The 16,788-nt window shown below is 43.6% G+C and overlaps 1 protein-coding gene across 2 annotated transcripts in view; it reads left to right on the forward strand.

Moving 5' to 3' along the window:
- Positions 1–16,788, forward strand: part of LOC128762874 (ADP-ribosylation factor-like protein 15) — a 123,572-nt gene that overhangs the window by 30,842 nt on the left and 75,942 nt on the right. For both annotated transcript variants that reach the window (XM_053871429.1, XM_053871428.1), the window contains exon 2: positions 15,916–16,060. In XM_053871429.1, the coding sequence (XP_053727404.1) occupies positions 15,916–16,060 (145 nt within the window). The remainder of the gene's footprint in view (positions 1–15,915; positions 16,061–16,788) is intronic.

The raw sequence follows: 16,788 nt of genomic DNA on the forward strand, positions 1-16,788 counted from the left end.
TTTTCCTTAAATTGATGAGACCATTTCCACAACTGGTTTCTACTCATGCTTTTAGCTAGAGGGCGTCTTGGGCGTCCAGCGGACACCCTAAACTGCAAAACATGAAAAAGTGGACTCCCTCCAGCACTCAAACCGAATGCCCTGCCTTTCCTCAGCAGGGTGCTCTAAATGTATTTAGTGCCTGTATAATGCCCAACTGGACGCGTCATCTCGCGGGATGAAGGCGTACTGTAAATGAGAAGAATCTTCAATAGGGAAGTAAATGAACTCATCAAATTTGCCTCCACTTGCGATTGGGAATAGTGAGTTCCATAACTTTTACAGATGTTTGTCTGATCCACTGGTAATACCCTTGTCTCTCAAGAAACAATGCATCATCACTGTCATTTACAGTGGGACTTTGAAGAAAATGTCCTTGAGTACATACATTTTTTTTACATAACCCACGTCCTGCATCACCTAATCTTGTCTACCGAGGCAGTTTTGTATGACCCCCAATGTTGCTCATATTGAAGTTACGGGTGCCTGCCATCTGCTTGTGTAAGGTAGCAAATCCATCACACTTTACATTTGCAGTTTGGCTTGTTTAAATGCTGTGTTTGTGTTCTGTCGAACAAAGCTCGCCTATCATAACAGCACTTCTTCAATGATGCAAAACCTCCATGGATGGTATCTAGGTTGAGCTGCGGTCCCAAAACAAGGTAAACATAACTCCATTTTCAATTTAGCTTTAATGTACCTGCCTAACATAATGCTAGTTTTCTCTTGAGCGCTGTTGAATGTGTGGCTACTTCATTATGATCGGGACACACATTTGCAGATGTTCAGGAAAAAGTCAGCCCTGTGGCGTTAAGAAGAAAGTAAAGATGTTCGCCAAGATGTTGTCATCTCAGCTAACCTAGGCCGGTACACCTCGTGTATTGATCTTCTTCGCACTTTGCCACGACATTCGGTGAAAAGGTTTATATTTAAACCAGCAAGTCGCTGCTGACACAGTAAGCACCCTGCTAATTTTGACAAGGCGTGCACTTGTTCAGTATCGTTCCTCCAGGAATGGAGACTGGGTGGATAGCTAAACTGACATCAGTATTCTAACCAAGGCAGCGGTAGGTTCATTTGCTATTGATATATGTTGTCAGTGCATTCAGGCTCTCTCTTACACTGTCACTGACATCACTTCAACTTTGGGGTATAAATTTGTGTGTCTATTAATTTTCTCTTTGTGTTGGAAAACAAAACTATTTGGAAAAGGAAACTGAAGTGTCATTTTTTTGTTTATTCGTAATTGCTCTTTAAGCAACAAAATATTTTGTTTTTATCCGACTACTCAATTAATCAACAGAGTATTCAGTAGAACATTACTACATTACTATATTGTTTGATAGCAGCAGCCCTAGTGCTATCTGGAATGTGTGTGACTTTGTGACTCATTTCGTCTAATGCGGCTCGCCTGATGTCCAATACTCGAGGGACGCAACACTTCCTGAAATAAATCCATGCGGTCCCATCTCAGCGTCACCACCTCTGGCTCACTCCTATTAATGGCTTTTCCATTTTGTTATTCTTAAAAGGCACCAGAGGCCGACCTCCCGTCCCTGTTCTGGGTTTAGACAACAGAAGGTGTCTCACTTCCCGTCCATAATTTGTCATACAAGCTGCACTATCTGTAATCCTCTAAGATCGTGAGGGATGTTACGTTTAGTCATTTAATATGTTGAGTACCGTTTAACGCAAACAGAGAAAAGCTTTTCATCCTTCAATTCTTCTGAAGAGGTTGGGTAGGTCAGCCCCAGGACTACTCATCAAGAAGACTCAGGGCTACTGTTCAAAGTTTAAGAACAGATTTATTGTTTGGTTGGTCCCATCAGGTCTTTTTTTGTCTCAGAGGGGCCTCGGAATAGTTGATGGGGAGTGGCCTTTCACGTTAAATGACAATGTCCCCCTGCTTTTCCCACACTTGTGACTAGGACAGACTTGGGGGCCCTTAGATTTGTTTTTATCAAAAATGGAGTTTGTCATCGATAGATGCTGTATGAAAATGTGATATAACTAATGTACCCTCCCTGTCCGCCCTCCCTGTCTGTGAGATGGGGCGCCCCCCTACCCCCCTTGGTTCTTGGACACTGGTTTCAGAACCTTCAAAAGGGGGCCCCTCAAGCTTTGATCCTCTATATGGGTGCGGAAAAACATCTTTTTGCCCTACACTGTGCCCAGGAAACCAAAGTTTCTGTCGCAGCCCTATGCTAATGCCGCCAGGCTAATCACCACCCCTGGTTAGAAGATTTATATACCTTAATGGCGCCCAGTAGCACCCCTTGAGTTGGGCGGCCCCCTGATCTTCTCCCTGGAAGTCCCGCGGAGCAAAGGTGTCCCCTGTCTGTGAATGCAGCTGCCATGCCACCACCTCGGCCTTTTACTTTCTCATACAAAAAGAGGGTAACATGAAAACAGTCCTTTGGGTGGGCCCCTTAATTCTGCCTGTCTTTCTCTACCTAATGTACTTTTCCAGTAAATGTCGGCAAACACAAAGTGACTGTGAGATCGGCTCCAGACAGATAAATGTGCCAGAGGGGGGAAGCTCGAGCCCCTCTGTCTCTTCAGCCCTGCAGATCGGCTGGACTAACAATCAAACAGGTTTCATCTCATCAGGCCAGAGTTTCCCCAGAAAACTCTTGCTGTTCATCTCCTCCTTGTTTCTGCTCACATTCACTAACATTCAGTTGGTGAAAAGGAAGGAAAAGAAAACATATCCCCAGTTTAAATATAAACTCATCCTACAGCATTATGACAACACAAAGTAGCCTGTCACACAGATGTCTTCAATTGTTTTCTTCAGTTTTTACCTCTTTCTGAAGGCTTCAAGGATTTAAAAAAAATATAAGTCAAGAGATGATGTCTGGAGTGGAAAACCTAACAAACAGGATCAAATCAAGAGTTAGACTTTTCTGAGAGGAGAAGCAACTGTGGCAGATGACAAGACATTAGAACCCAGAAACTGCTCAATAAAACAAGACTTTTATCTCTTATAACTTGGATATTTGCTTCTAAGGATGGTGTCTAACTACATGTATACACCATAGATTTTTTTTGTATGGTGGCTGTTTCACGTAACATTTCCAGAAATATTTTTCTAAAAACAAAACTGGGTGTATGTTAGAGCATGGTCCCATTAAAAGGCGCTCACAAGCGTGGACAAGGGGTTGCAGACAAAACGTGGAGGCAAAAACCAAGCAAAAAAAAACCCACGAAGCTGAGCTACCAAATTACATTTGTGGGATTGAAACCAAGAGTAAGAAATGCAAGACAAGAATCAGCCTGAAGCAAGGCGAGACCATGGAGCAGGATGAAGATAGGACCAAAACTGTTGACATTTTGGAATCCCAAAGCAAGACATACTGAAAGCAAGGCTGAAGTCCTTTAGTGGCCAAAGGCTAGATGATATTGTCAGAGACTGGAGGCAGAGGTTGAGAAGTTGAACAAGAATATCAATATTGAGGCATGAAATCTCAGTAGGATCGATACCATTTTGAGGGTGTTATCAAGACAAGACAATGACTTTGATGGGTTGAAATCTTGATAAAAACCACATCTCAAAATGGGCAAGACCGGACCAGGAACTTTGGTGTGCGAAAGGAGAAAGGAAACACACTTTGATGCTTGAAACCAAAATTATGCTTGTGATCGCAATATATGGGAGTATGATCCATAATGGCTGATTTTCCAACCTTATTTAAGATGTAACCACTCAGGGGACACAGCTACTCTGTTGTCTGTCGGTGACACCGAGTAGAGCCATTGCTTTTCTTTGAGCTCTCTTTTGCAGTAGTTGGAGCACTTCAGTAGGATTCCAGCAGTAGAGCCCAGACATGGTACGTGGCTACAAGAAATGCTCCAATCAAAGTGTTGCAGAATTCTTCTTGTCGTTACAATGTCAAACAACATATCCCATGATTCCCCTATTTCCTGCTGCTGGTGTGTGAGGGCACGTTGGGGTGATGAACTTTTTAAAAGAGTGAACATTTGTACTTTCGTAAGAAGCTGTTGAAAGTGAAAAGCAAAAAGGGAAATGCTGTTCAACTCCACTCTGCAGTGTGACGCACTCCTGGCCCCTCTGAATGGGACAACCGTGGAGCCCTTGCAGCGCTGTCTGAACCTGTCACAGTGTTTGGATCCGTCCCAGGCTCTCCTTAGGTGAACTCTAATCCCTCCAACACGCCACATTTAATGAGAAGATATTCACTCCACAAAAAGTCTCTTTCGTGGACGGTTTTCTGCAAATTCTGTCATGCAGTGTGTGTTGATCCCTCTGGTGCTAGTCTTGTGAAATCCTACGGTCAAAGTGTGCGCCTACCAGAACAGACGTAACTTGTGCTGCACAGCTTTCCAAGCTTCAAATCTGAATCTGCAAAGTTTGAATTCAGTCACTGAATCAGACATTCAGTCATTTCAATATGCACCAATAAGCATCACGATCAAAAGAATGACTGTTGTTGAATGCGTTTGTTAACCCAGATACATCCCTGGGAAATGCTTCTCACCGAACTTAACTGGATGGCACATATCAGAGTGAGTTCAAGTGGGCGTTGTATAGAGCGTACATTTACGGAGCTGTTAACACATGGATGGCAAAACTCAAAAGCTTGCAATCGGTACAAAAGCAATTGGTGCAAACTAGGAACATATGAGAGGACTCATTTCATAACTCTCGCCAATGAGTGGGAAAGGGTTCTCACTCATGAACTTGGAAAAGAGGGACTTGAATTCTTGGCATGAGTGTGTCATAGTTAACCCCACTATTTGAGCAAATGGAGAGGAAGTGGTTTCAACTCATGGACTTGTTGAGTCCAACACATCTGAGATTCCCTGCGACTTGAGTACAGTATGAACATTTCTGTGATGCCAGAAGGACTCGAGTGACTCTGACTGTTCCACTCAACAGTTTGATATTAACAATTCTCAATGGATTTATTTTCATATTAACTTGAGTCAAGTCATTGACTTGTTTCTTGGGAAGGTAAAGAAAACCATATGTGTTCTTGGGAACACACAAAACTGTGGTAGCTAGTTTCATTTTTGTCAAAGAAATCATTATACATAAAGAGTTTTGATATATTGATTACATGACCACCAAGCAGTGTTATGTGATTATGCCAGCTGTTCTTCTACTGTTGGCTATGTTACGTGTCATCTTGTGGCTTTCAAACAAAACTGCATACAGAAGTAACATAACTCTACAACTCCACAACATGCTATATTTCTAGTTAAAGGTTTAATTCAGTTACAATTAGTTGCTCTATAAATGAGTAAAATGTTTAGTCGACAAAAACATGCAAACAAAATAGTTTTGTAGTCAAGACCACACTAACCGAGACTAAGACATTATTGAGACTTGAGAGTGTCGGGACGGAGACAAGAGATTTGGAGGTTGGGACCAAGATGGGCCTAAGACAGTATATATAAGGAGCCTCAAACTAATCCACAAATGAGCTCCAGATTGCAAGCTTTTGAGTTTTGCCATCCTTGTGTTACATGCACCCATTGTGGCTGAAAAATATCAAAGAAAAACACAACAAAACTTTCCTCATGCAACCTAATGGAATCACAGGATGACACGCATCAAAACCTTAGTGGCTTGGACAGGAAGTGGTTCTAACTCAGGGGATGAATGGACATGAGTAGGGATGGTTAAAGAGTACGGGTACTTTATGTTTCTGTAATGTATCGGCCAATATCAGTGTTCCCACTGGCGGCAAGGTTTTCCTCACTGAGATGATTTAGCCCCAAAATTGTACTGACAGATGGTGTTCTTGCACAAATTCTTATTGGATATGAACTGCTTTGTGTATTTATATATAGTATTCCAATACTATACTGTCGCACTAATATTCACAAGTAAATGTTGTAAACGTTGATAAAATCCAGACGATGCTCTGGACGTTTGCCTGATTTAACTTCCTCAACAGTGGCACCATCAATTGTCTGAAAGCTAATTTCTTAATGTTGTCTGAAATTGAGTTGCAAGAGAAGGTGCTGCATCGTGTGTTACCTCTCATTCCCTGTTTATGGCAAGACCATATAGTGTGTCTAATAAACCTAAGGGAACGTAAGAACTCACACCTGTTTCCGCACATGATTCATTTCTTTCATTTCCCAGTTTTACTTAAGAGGCTCTATCTATGTGATGATGTTCCACTGTGTGTGGTACAGGAATGTTATTCCCCGGATTTAATGTGCAAACAGTTTGTCATCTTGGTGTCATTACACCACGCAAATGTATTCATCTCATTGTTCAGCCATTAGACAGCCTTTTGCGATGGTGCTGTAACGGTGTCGTATACAGTCTCAGTGTTTGTGCGTCTGTGTTTGTGGACACTAAGTGCCACATCCAGATGGTTCGGGGAAACAACCAGGGCCTCACTGTAGGACACCTCAATAGGAGCGTCTAGACTGGTCCCTGACCAGACAGATACAGCCTCTCATCAAATTAGTCAGATTTATGGTAATGGTCTGCTGCGCTCTTCCTGTCAGTGACATCAAGATTTACAGCAGTGACACCCCCTCTGTCAGGCACATGTGCACCATCCTCATCTTCAGCACCTCCTTCATCTCACCGTGTTACCACAAATGTATGCTCAAACCTGTTTCCAACTTTCATTCTTGTACACCAGAGGAGGGGGAAATACAGCAAGATAAATAGTCCCAACAGAGACATGAGGAATGGTAATTCAACTAAAGAAGATGAACTAAAACAGTTGTTTTAGTTCTTCTGTATTTTCCTCTTTGTCCTTTTTAGTACTGTTAACTGCCAACATTTATTATGCCTTTTTTTTTTACAATGTTGTTCTTTCTGATAATATTTCTATTTGTTTTCCCACAAAAAACGAATGGGTTTGATCCGTAGATTGTCATTTGTGGACTACATTTACAAGCAAAGATGGGTCGCAAAGTAACATTACACGCTATCCAGAAACTAAGCAGCAGTTCTGTGATAAGATTCATTGGCAATCCATGTTTAATGCTGGCTGCTTGTGGCCACCAGAGCACTTGTAATGCAGTTGAAGTCAGTGAGACGGGTGAGGAGGAGGTGTCCGGGGTCCACACTGAAAACATCCCCAGCACCAGTCGGAAAAAAAGATCCATACAGGGTGGCAGAACCACCGAAGCCCCCTCCACCTCGCCAACAATGGCTTGTGTCAGAGTTTCCTGTTAATCCTCTGTGATGAAGCTGGAGTGTTTTGAGGTGAATGGTCGGGTGAGATTGTGAGGTGGTTGAAACGGGTGGTCTGCTTGGCTGAGTTTACCAGTCACACTGAAAGATACAAGATTTTAATTTGAGCCCTCCAAGGAATGATTGGAAACATCATTATTATATGGCAGAAGGAGAGAGGAGCCTGTGTTTGGGGATTAGCACTGTTTCTCTTTCATGTCCTTGTTTTCGGGTGGTAACTGGATCCGAAGTTGCTGCACCAGTGGGAAAAGCTCTCTTGATAGACATCTCACCCGTTCTCAGCCCAAATGTTTGTTCGAGGCTTGTCTGCTAGTTTTTGATGGAGAGTGTTGCATATCCAGTGAGGCGCCAACACAATATAAAGTCATAGCCATTTAGCAAAGCAACAACCAAAAAAAGTGGAAAATGCCTTTTCCTAGATTTTATTTATTTATTTTTTTAAAGAAGGGACTCATAGACTTAAAGATCCATCCAACCCTGTTATGTCTGTGAGGCCTTGTTTGCTTCACAATGGATGTCAACTGTGCTTAAAGTCGTCACATTTGGTCGGATTATCTGCAGTGACGGTAGCAGCCGTTCCGTTCACTCACTCCAACATCAAAATCGATTCTGCCATCCTATTTAGATAGATGAAAAACACCATTTAAAAAATAGTGGCAGCAACTTTATTTCTTAATCCATGTATCTAGCAGCCTACAACTGTTCTGTAGCAATATAATTATTATTTTTGAAAAAATCTGAGCATCTGAATATGCAAGAAAAAAAAATCCCTAAACTTTTTCAACAAGAATAAAAACAGTTGGCTTCTAACTCTGCACTATGTTCCCGCTGAAAGCCGGGGGCGCTCTAACTTCACTCTCTGGCATTCTGTGTGTGCATGTGTGTGTCCGTGAGTGTGTGTATTCTAGCTTGTCTCCTTGTCCAGACACCTTAGCGTCAGGGCAATAGTGTTCAAGCTCTGAAATGAGGGCCAGACAGACAGAAGTGGGATGAATGAATTGGGTGGCGGGGGTAATAGGAGAGTGAGGGAGCGAGTGAGGGAGTGTGGGGATGTTGCTTCACTGTGAGGGGATGATGTGTCTGCAAAACAGTGACAAGAAAATCAGCTTTAAAACAGGGCCTCCCCATACACACACAGACACCAAGGCATAATGGCTTGTGGGTTGTTTTGTCGTCTTAAGTAAGACACGGTCTACTTCACCAGACGGGATATTGAAGCGGCGCAGACAGGGTCATCTTATTATTGCTGTATGCTTGTCATCCCAGTCCAGTAGGTCCTCCAGATATCGTGTTTTACGCCATTGAAGCAAACCACAGACATATTCATTCACTGTATCCAAAACATTCCGCACAGCGTGATGCGCATTGTTGAGGCGTGGAATGGAAATGACGCATATCCCACAGAGGTTGTAGTCTGCTCTTGTGCGACCGTGTGCATGTGTGTCTGAGTGTGTGTGAGGATCTATTTCTGATGCAGGGGTAATGACTGGCACCTGTTTTGTGTCCTTAGTTGGCCATCAGATACTGAAGTGCAGTAAATCTTAGGTTTCATCGCAGACTGGCGCGTCGAGCTGTGGCTGCCAAATTTGCTTTCAGTTTGTTTTTATTTTGCAATTTTTAAAGCGCTCCAGTGCAGACACCAGGTTCTGAGATGCAACCTGCAATCTGTCATCATCTGCCTCCTGGCTGGACACTGCCAGGTACTCAGACAAGTCTGGAACAACAGTGGGCGATGGCATTTTGATATAGTCACACCTACTGAGGTTAACAGTTCATGTGTACATACATGAAACTGAACATCCTGCCATGCAGGCTTTCAACAGGTCTTTCTCACTATGTTTGAAGTTTGTTTTATGCGGGTAGAATACGCAGAAGAAATAAACATTATTGATCTTGTTTGGATAATTTGTTACTTCCTGCTGCTCTATGATTTGTCTTTCTTTCTTTTTTTCTTTCTTTGTTTCTGTTAGTTGTCAACTTAGCCTCTAACTGTGTTTTGCTCAGTGGTTAGAAATGTATTTATTTATTGTGAAAGACATTTACAGTCAACAAAATATTTTAACTTTTCTTAATCTTGCATTTTCATTCATGGAAATATTTAACAGACGACTGTAGCCTGTGCAGTTGCGGACCCTTCATCTATGACCCTTCAACAGCATGCAGCGCACTCCCCCTTCTCGCAGCGTACCGCCCTACCGTGCAGCCCCCGTCCAGCTTCAAAGCAGCAAACAACAACAACAACTGAAGGGGAAGAAGATGAATGAGGATGAATGAATGTGCCCCTTCCGCATCCCCCTCACTCGAGCACACCCCTCCACCTCTCTTGCCCCCAATTCCCCTCTACCCTCCTGCCATCCCTGACTGGCTACCCTCCTGCATGCCCCTCTGCTCTTCCTGTCCCATGTTGCCTGTGCACACACGTATCTGTTAGCGCCACTCCTCCGCTGGGATGCCCTTATAAAGGACTGTCATTTCCAAAGGTCAGCAGTGAGCCCTGCACACAAGTGTTGTCCCGACACTTCGTCTGGAAAAATAAAAAACGCCCCGCTTACAAGTCTGTGTCTTGTGTCTGTCTGACTGCGGTGGCTGACTCCCCCCGGGACAAAGTCTTGCGTCCGTTCTCGTTCTTCTCTTTCCCCTTCACCAAAGCAAGGTCCTGTGCACGTGTGGACTCTCCAACTCAAGTTTATTTGGGTTGTTTATCCTGGAAAATTTGTAATCATACTCCACATTAGCACTGTTAAGACACACACATCAAGGGTATCACTTAACATGAGGCTTAACTTTGTTGAGGAAGTGTGCTGCACCACAGGCATGTGCGTCAAGGACTGTTGGAGGTGGTGACAACACAATCTTGCGCCTGTGATTGTCAAGTCACTGTAAATTTGACCGCTCGCTCCACCAGTAGTTTCTGCCAGAACACTGTCAGATTGAAGACTGTCACATTGTCAGTATCAACCGGAATCCCTTGATTCCACCCAAAGTTTTTTGGATTATGGTGTAGCGATCAAACAAAAAACAAACAACAAATGGCAGCATAGTTCCTGGCTTCATAAACACATGGTGTGCTTGGTGGGAGCACTCTCACTGACTATGGTTGAAGCAATGATCTGCAGAGCCAAAGAACAACTGAAGCTTCTGAAGTGTGAGGCAGGCTCTTTCAAGAGTTCTATACGTTTCTATCCCAATTTGAATCAAAAATGGATTTCCTTCACATTACAAGTTTTGGCTTCTAAAAAGCTGTTGGTGTTTCCCATACCTTGATGAGGCCATGGCAGCCCACCATTGTCCTATATCCCTTTTGTTCTCCCCCCTTGTTTTCACCGAAAGTGAAAGCTGTGCACCCCTGCTGTGTTCATTATGAGAGAGCTTCATGATTCTAGGTTCTTTCCTGTACACTTCGATTTTGACCCCTTACGTTGAGATTTCCCTCCTACTGCTTCAGTGTAAATTGTGATTAAAGTGTTTTACTTTACTATGACTCTTTACTACTGCTCTTACTTACTTAGTACTCTTAACAGCCATATCATTCTTTCTTATCAAAGGTAGAGGTAGAGTTTCAGTGTTTTGATACTTTGAGGGTGAGCGATATGCAACTGTCTTGTGTCTTCAATATAAAAGAAACTTGAGTTTTTATGAACTTTCGCTCAAGAAAACATGATTATTGTCAAAAAGCGTCCTAACAGAACCACAACATCTATTAGTGCCTCACAACTGTAGCCCTTCGCAAACAAGAAACCCACAGTAACGGGAAGCAGGTTCAGAAGCCTCAATTTGGAAAATGCTGTCATGCCCTCTGTCGACTTGCATGTCCTACAGTAGCCACAGAATGAAACCTGAACTACTCCAGTGCGGCGGGAGAGGCTTTCTTCCATTCCATATTTATTAGTGCTTAAAATACAAAGTGGTTTTGTAGAATGGAGCCGGGGCTATCCAGACACATCAGGTGCATTAGCCACATGATAATCTGTGGCTATTATTGAGGGCGCATTTTTGCACGTGTCGGCTTGTCATATGCATCCCTCAGCCATGACTGTGATGAAGTGTAAAGTCTAAGCTGGTGGAAGAGGGTCGCTGCAGAATCAAGTGGTTGCTTTAATGCAGTTGTTTGGAACTCTTATGCATGCTCTCCTATACTATTTGATATTTGGATATGGACTACCAACACTATGAACCATGAACGTGAGGTCAACCTAATGTGTCCCTATGATGTCGTCACTGGCAGCTCTATTTGACTTCCGACTGTGAGAGTCTTCATTGTTTGCTAAACGTGTAATCCTGATGTCTTTGCAAAATCTAAAAAAAGTTCATTGTGTCTGGGCCATTGCCAAGCCTTATTTGAGTTTCCCCCCCCGAGATTGTCAGACTTATCAAAAGTCTTGCTGTCAGTTAGAGCTAAGATACGCCTTACCATTTTTTCAGTTGCTAGATGGAGTGTTTTTGAAACTAAAGCAGCCGTCAAAAAAGTTGTGTCATCCGGTCACTGACTCCTGGCCTTCGGAAACATAAATTCCACCATTAATTCCTGCACTGACTCAAATCCTTCTCTCTCTGTCTTTGGGAACAAGTTTTAACATTGGTGACTTTGATTTGGAGCTGTGACTCAAGTGAAGAGCTTTGAGTGAAACCCTGAAGTCGGTGTCGTAACAGGCTTGAAAACAAGTTTTGGTCTCCGGGTATTGTCTTTGAGATATGGAGCTCTGACCAAAGTTTTTCATTGTTGTTAGAAGTGACTCAAGTTAGTGTCACTGTGAAAACTGACACAAGGTCGATTTCTGATCTCACCAGGAACTTTTGTTTCTGCGATTTCTGTCCTGATAAATATCACTGGTACATGCAGCTGTAAAACACTAACAGGGGTGTCAAAGTCAGGACCTTATAATTTCATAGCGCTGTGTACAGTAATGTGTAACTACATTTTACACAACGTCAATTTCACCTGTGGGGACAAAGATCTGAGGGCTGTGTCACCCGTGATGCATCTATTTTGCAGGCTTTCTTATTTGCATAAAGCTGAGTTAATCAGTTTCCTCAACAACAGTGAGGTAATGTCTCGACGAGTCTTTCAGGGAAGCTCGATTAAAATATGTCCAATCCTTTAAGAGGCAGCCGATCAATAAAGTCTGGGAACAGTAGACATTTTATGGAGAGTGTTTGGGCAAGAAGCTACAGCGTAGACTGGTTTTTAATGCAGTGTTGCTGGAAAAGACTCCTTCGTATAGCGAAAGTAAAGTTGGGCATCAGATGGGAAAACACTTGTGTTGTGTGAAAATGTTGTAAATCACTTGAATGGTATTCTGGAGAGCGATGCCGTGTGAAACCTCCAGGTTCAATCTCAGCTGTTTGAAAGCCTTGAAGCTTCTGGGAGGCGGTGGTCTCGGTGACACAGCAGACAGGCTCTCAGATCACTGGTTGACGGGGCGGGGGGCATTTCTCCACTTATTTATTTTTCTCCCGTGAGTCTTTCCACCGAGCTCCCCTCGTCAATCTTGCGCTGTCACAGAAGGCCAGAGGTGGGAGCTACCATTTCGCTTTCTCACAGGGGCTCCTGTGTGCTCAGGGTCCCGAGGGTCAGACCCCGGATGCTCAGTCTGTATCTCTTGTGAAATCCAAACTGTACGAGAACGGATGTACCTAGCTGTTTTTACTTCACTGGTAATGAAGTAACAGAGTAGAAGTTGGCCATTGTTAAAGCTGCTGACTGCGAGTGATTCTTGAAAACTTTATCTATTTAAATACTGTCCAGTCCTTTCATTCTCAGCACACAAACACTAATTCATCTGAAGTCAAGCGCATTCTTCATGCCTCTGTTCACAACAACTCTTCAGTAATCGTTCATATATGAACGTCTCTGTTGCTGTTTTTCTTGCTTATCTTAAAGAAATTATTATTATATAATAATGATGAAAGTACAGTATATGACCTTATGATTAAAGATTTCCCAAGGACTAACAAAGCAAAAAGGCTGAAAACAGAACGTGATTTTTCTTTATTTCCTCCCTGCCACCACACATAGTTGTAATAGTAGACTACAGGCATGTTTGTTTCCGCCACACACTCTCTTCAGTCTGGGGATGTGTCAAGTCAATGGTTGGCTGGTCTCAGTCAAACGCTGCGATTAGGAAGGATGTAATGTGAGACTGACAGACTGATCGATGAGTCATGAGACTGTGTGACTGGAGGTAGTCATGATCAGCTGTGAAGACCGCGGACGCATGGTCACAAAGCAAAACAACCTGGTGGAAATCAAGGAAGAAAAGATGATTGCAATGCCCACGGCAACCGTGCTGGGGTCCAAAACCAATGAGCGAGATAAGCTCAGCCTCACATTATGTGTCGTATTTATTCAGAAGTGGTGCCAGCACATCAAATGTCCTCCTGAAACACAACCACTGGTTTCATTCAAGAGTCATCACCCTTGCTCCTCCACGTTGACAGAGGCCTGCTGAGATGGCTTGAGGATGGCGTGAGCTCTTCCAGGCAACTGGGAGGAAAAGAGATGGAGGAGGTTTCTAGAGTGAGGGGAGTCTCGGTCTTTTTCCCACTGCTGCCTCCATGAACCGAGTTGGACGTGCTCATATTCATTAATCTCAGTATTTGGATCTTCAGAGGGATTGTTGGTTGGAAGTGAGTTGTACAGGTCACAGGAAGTCACTGACAGAAGTTTTATGAATCACGGTGTTGTCGTCTCTCTCATTGGATTAGCTTCTCTCCTCACCCCGACCCCTCATGCGTTCCTAAAGCTGATCTGTCAACCTGCAGGACTGACAGCCAAAGGGCCGGTTTCACCCTCCACCGAAAGCCTTTACATGTAGACTTGCGCAGGGGAGGGGAGTAAAGGTAACCGAGGGGAGAAGAGAGAATAGAATGACCTCATCAAGCCAAGTTTCTACATGTGTTCCCCCATCTGACATGTGTGTGTGTGTTTCTGATCTTACCGTTTTCTGGAAGAGGAGAATGCTTCCTGTTTGAGCAGACTAGTGGGTTCACAGAGGAGTCGGGGGGTCGGGTTGCTCTGTCGACGTCTGGTTCTGTTGAAGCAGATTCCCCATATCTCCATCAAACAGCAGCTCTGTTTTGGCACGGCACTGAAAACTGACCCTGGTGGTCACTGATGTCTGGGGGTCTTTAGGAAGACCTGAGGCCACAGCACTTCTCACCGCCGCTTTGGGATGCGAAGGAAGGACCGCAACAATCGACTATTGACCTTTTTGTAAATGACACGATCCTGTTTGAACTCTCCCTCCTGTGCTTTATTATTGACTATTGACATGCTGACCTCCACATGTTGGGAGCTTTTGGAAGACAAGTTGAGCTGATTCTCCCTTTGTAAAATCAAACAAATGAGTGATGAAAGAGTATTTAGATCTTTTTGATTGACGTGTCCTGTGAAGACAGTTATGCCCTCAATACTCAGAAGTAATTGAACCCTACACTGATGTACCTTCCATTGTCTTCATCAAGTTGCGTTGTCCAAGTCCAACTCTCAGTGCAACAGTAATGCAGGAGGGATGAGGATCAGTTCCTCCAAGTTCACGACCGGTTTTCTTGTATTTCTGTTTGACAATGTTCCCGTGTTGCAGTGGGTTCTTAGCGAGTTATAGCGAGAGCCATCAAGGGTCAACTAATGGCCGGGTTTTAGAACAGTATTGCTCACTGTTTGATCTGCCTGTCAGGTAAAATGGAGTATCTGGGGTCAGGTGTTGGGGTGCAGCTGAAGAGAGAGTTCATAGACAAGCGGGACATTTTTATGATCTTTATTGAAGCAAAACTTGTCTTTCTTAGTGATCTAGATATGAAAACATGGTGGTGTGTTTTCATGAAATGTGTTGAATCTACTCTAAAGAGAAATTGCTAAGTCAGCCGGCATTTTGCATCAGATGTTGAGAAATATTCAGCCTGTGGGTTTTAGATCTAATGCATTATGTTGTATTGATGCTACTGATTGGGCGTAATGGCCGGGGCCACTGTCGGTTCGTCCCCTGACAGCCTGTTTTGATCATTCTGTAACGTGATATAGTCGGTGTGGTACCTGCCCTGCCTGGTCCAGACTGGTTCCTGTCTCGCTAATAAAAAAAGAATCACTCTTTCGTTTTGGATACTGATCTCTCCACTCAAGTTTAAAGATCTCATTCATGGTTCACACCGCATTTGCCTGCTAATGTCTCACAGCAGGCCCTCGGTCTCAAGCCGTGATTCATTGAGTGTCAGGTCGGCCCCGGCTGCCATAAGGGCCCAATCAGACAGGGTCCTGCAGACAAAAACCATTTACATGCACACTCTTCTTTTCTCTATTTATTACCTCGCTTCCCTGCTCCGTGTTTTTGTGTAAATGCAGCGATTATATTAAATCATACGAGTGAAAACATCTTGTGGTTACACTCATTGTCGTTACTCATTCCCAAGGCGGCGGTTATACACTTCTGCTCCTCTTACATCTACTGACAATCTGGAAGCGTTTCATAGAGTCGACTTCATCTCTCTGAGACACTGCGGTGTTTCCTGATCCATCACCGGCGAGTGCCAAGGAGTTTTTCTGCCGAGAGTTTGTTCCCAGAATGTTTTCTTAAGTAGAACTTGCTGTGATTCCAGCGACGGATTTTGAATCTCTTCCCAGCTCAGTCAGGTGTGTCCATTTGATTCCAGTCCCATTGTAATCACGTCCGTTTGTTTTGTTGTTTTTGCAGTGTTTCCGGGCGCTGTGCTGTAAAGGACCGCCACCCCCACGACCAGAGTACGATGTGGTGTGCATCGGCCTGATGGGCGCTGGAAAAACCAGCCTGCTCTCACGCCTCTGCAGTGAGGGTAGCAACGGCATTGTTCCTACCACAGGTAGCGTCTTGGAAGCACTTGACTACACGTGTTAAAGCCAAGGTCTGGATGGCCCATAAGATTTCTAAATACATATATATGCATATATATATATATATAGTCCAATAGTAATTTAACGTTCATCAAACCAGTTCAGGTGGCATCATGTCAGGACGTCTCCGGGATGCCTCTTATGGCAGACCTAACCCTAACCCTGTTGACATGGAAACACCTCACTGTTACCTCACCTCAGAGAACCATTTGACAATGCATATGGAGAATAAATGAAGGGAGAACAATGTCCAAATACAGGTCTCATTTAACTTTACGTTATTAGTTATACGCTGCTTGGGAAGAAGTCAAAAAATGACCCAAGAAGAAGAATGAAAATGTATAAATTGCTCTGAAATAGAAGTTGCATTTTCAGCGAGAAATTTCTTGTACTAAATGCGGGCCTCAAAATACTAGGTTTTAATCATGAGAAGTTAATACCCATCCCTCATCTGTAGCCGCTCTCATCTGGTCCGTCCCTTCAGGTGTCTGAGTTATGCAATCGAACTATAGCTCTGCTAGCAGCGGTGGTGTTCCGGTCATTTTGTTATTGTAATGTTTTCCCACAGGATTTTTTCTATTTGAAGACATCAAAAACGACCATTACTGTGTCCGCCTCTATGATGACCATCTCGATTGGCGGTGGGTTAGAATTAAGATTACCGGGCAGCATCTCGGGCATGAGGTTTACTCCTTGG

Source organism: Synchiropus splendidus, chromosome 7 (assembly GCF_027744825.2).
Source record: "Synchiropus splendidus isolate RoL2022-P1 chromosome 7, RoL_Sspl_1.0, whole genome shotgun sequence".
Taxonomy (NCBI): Eukaryota; Metazoa; Chordata; class Actinopteri; order Syngnathiformes; family Callionymidae; genus Synchiropus; species Synchiropus splendidus.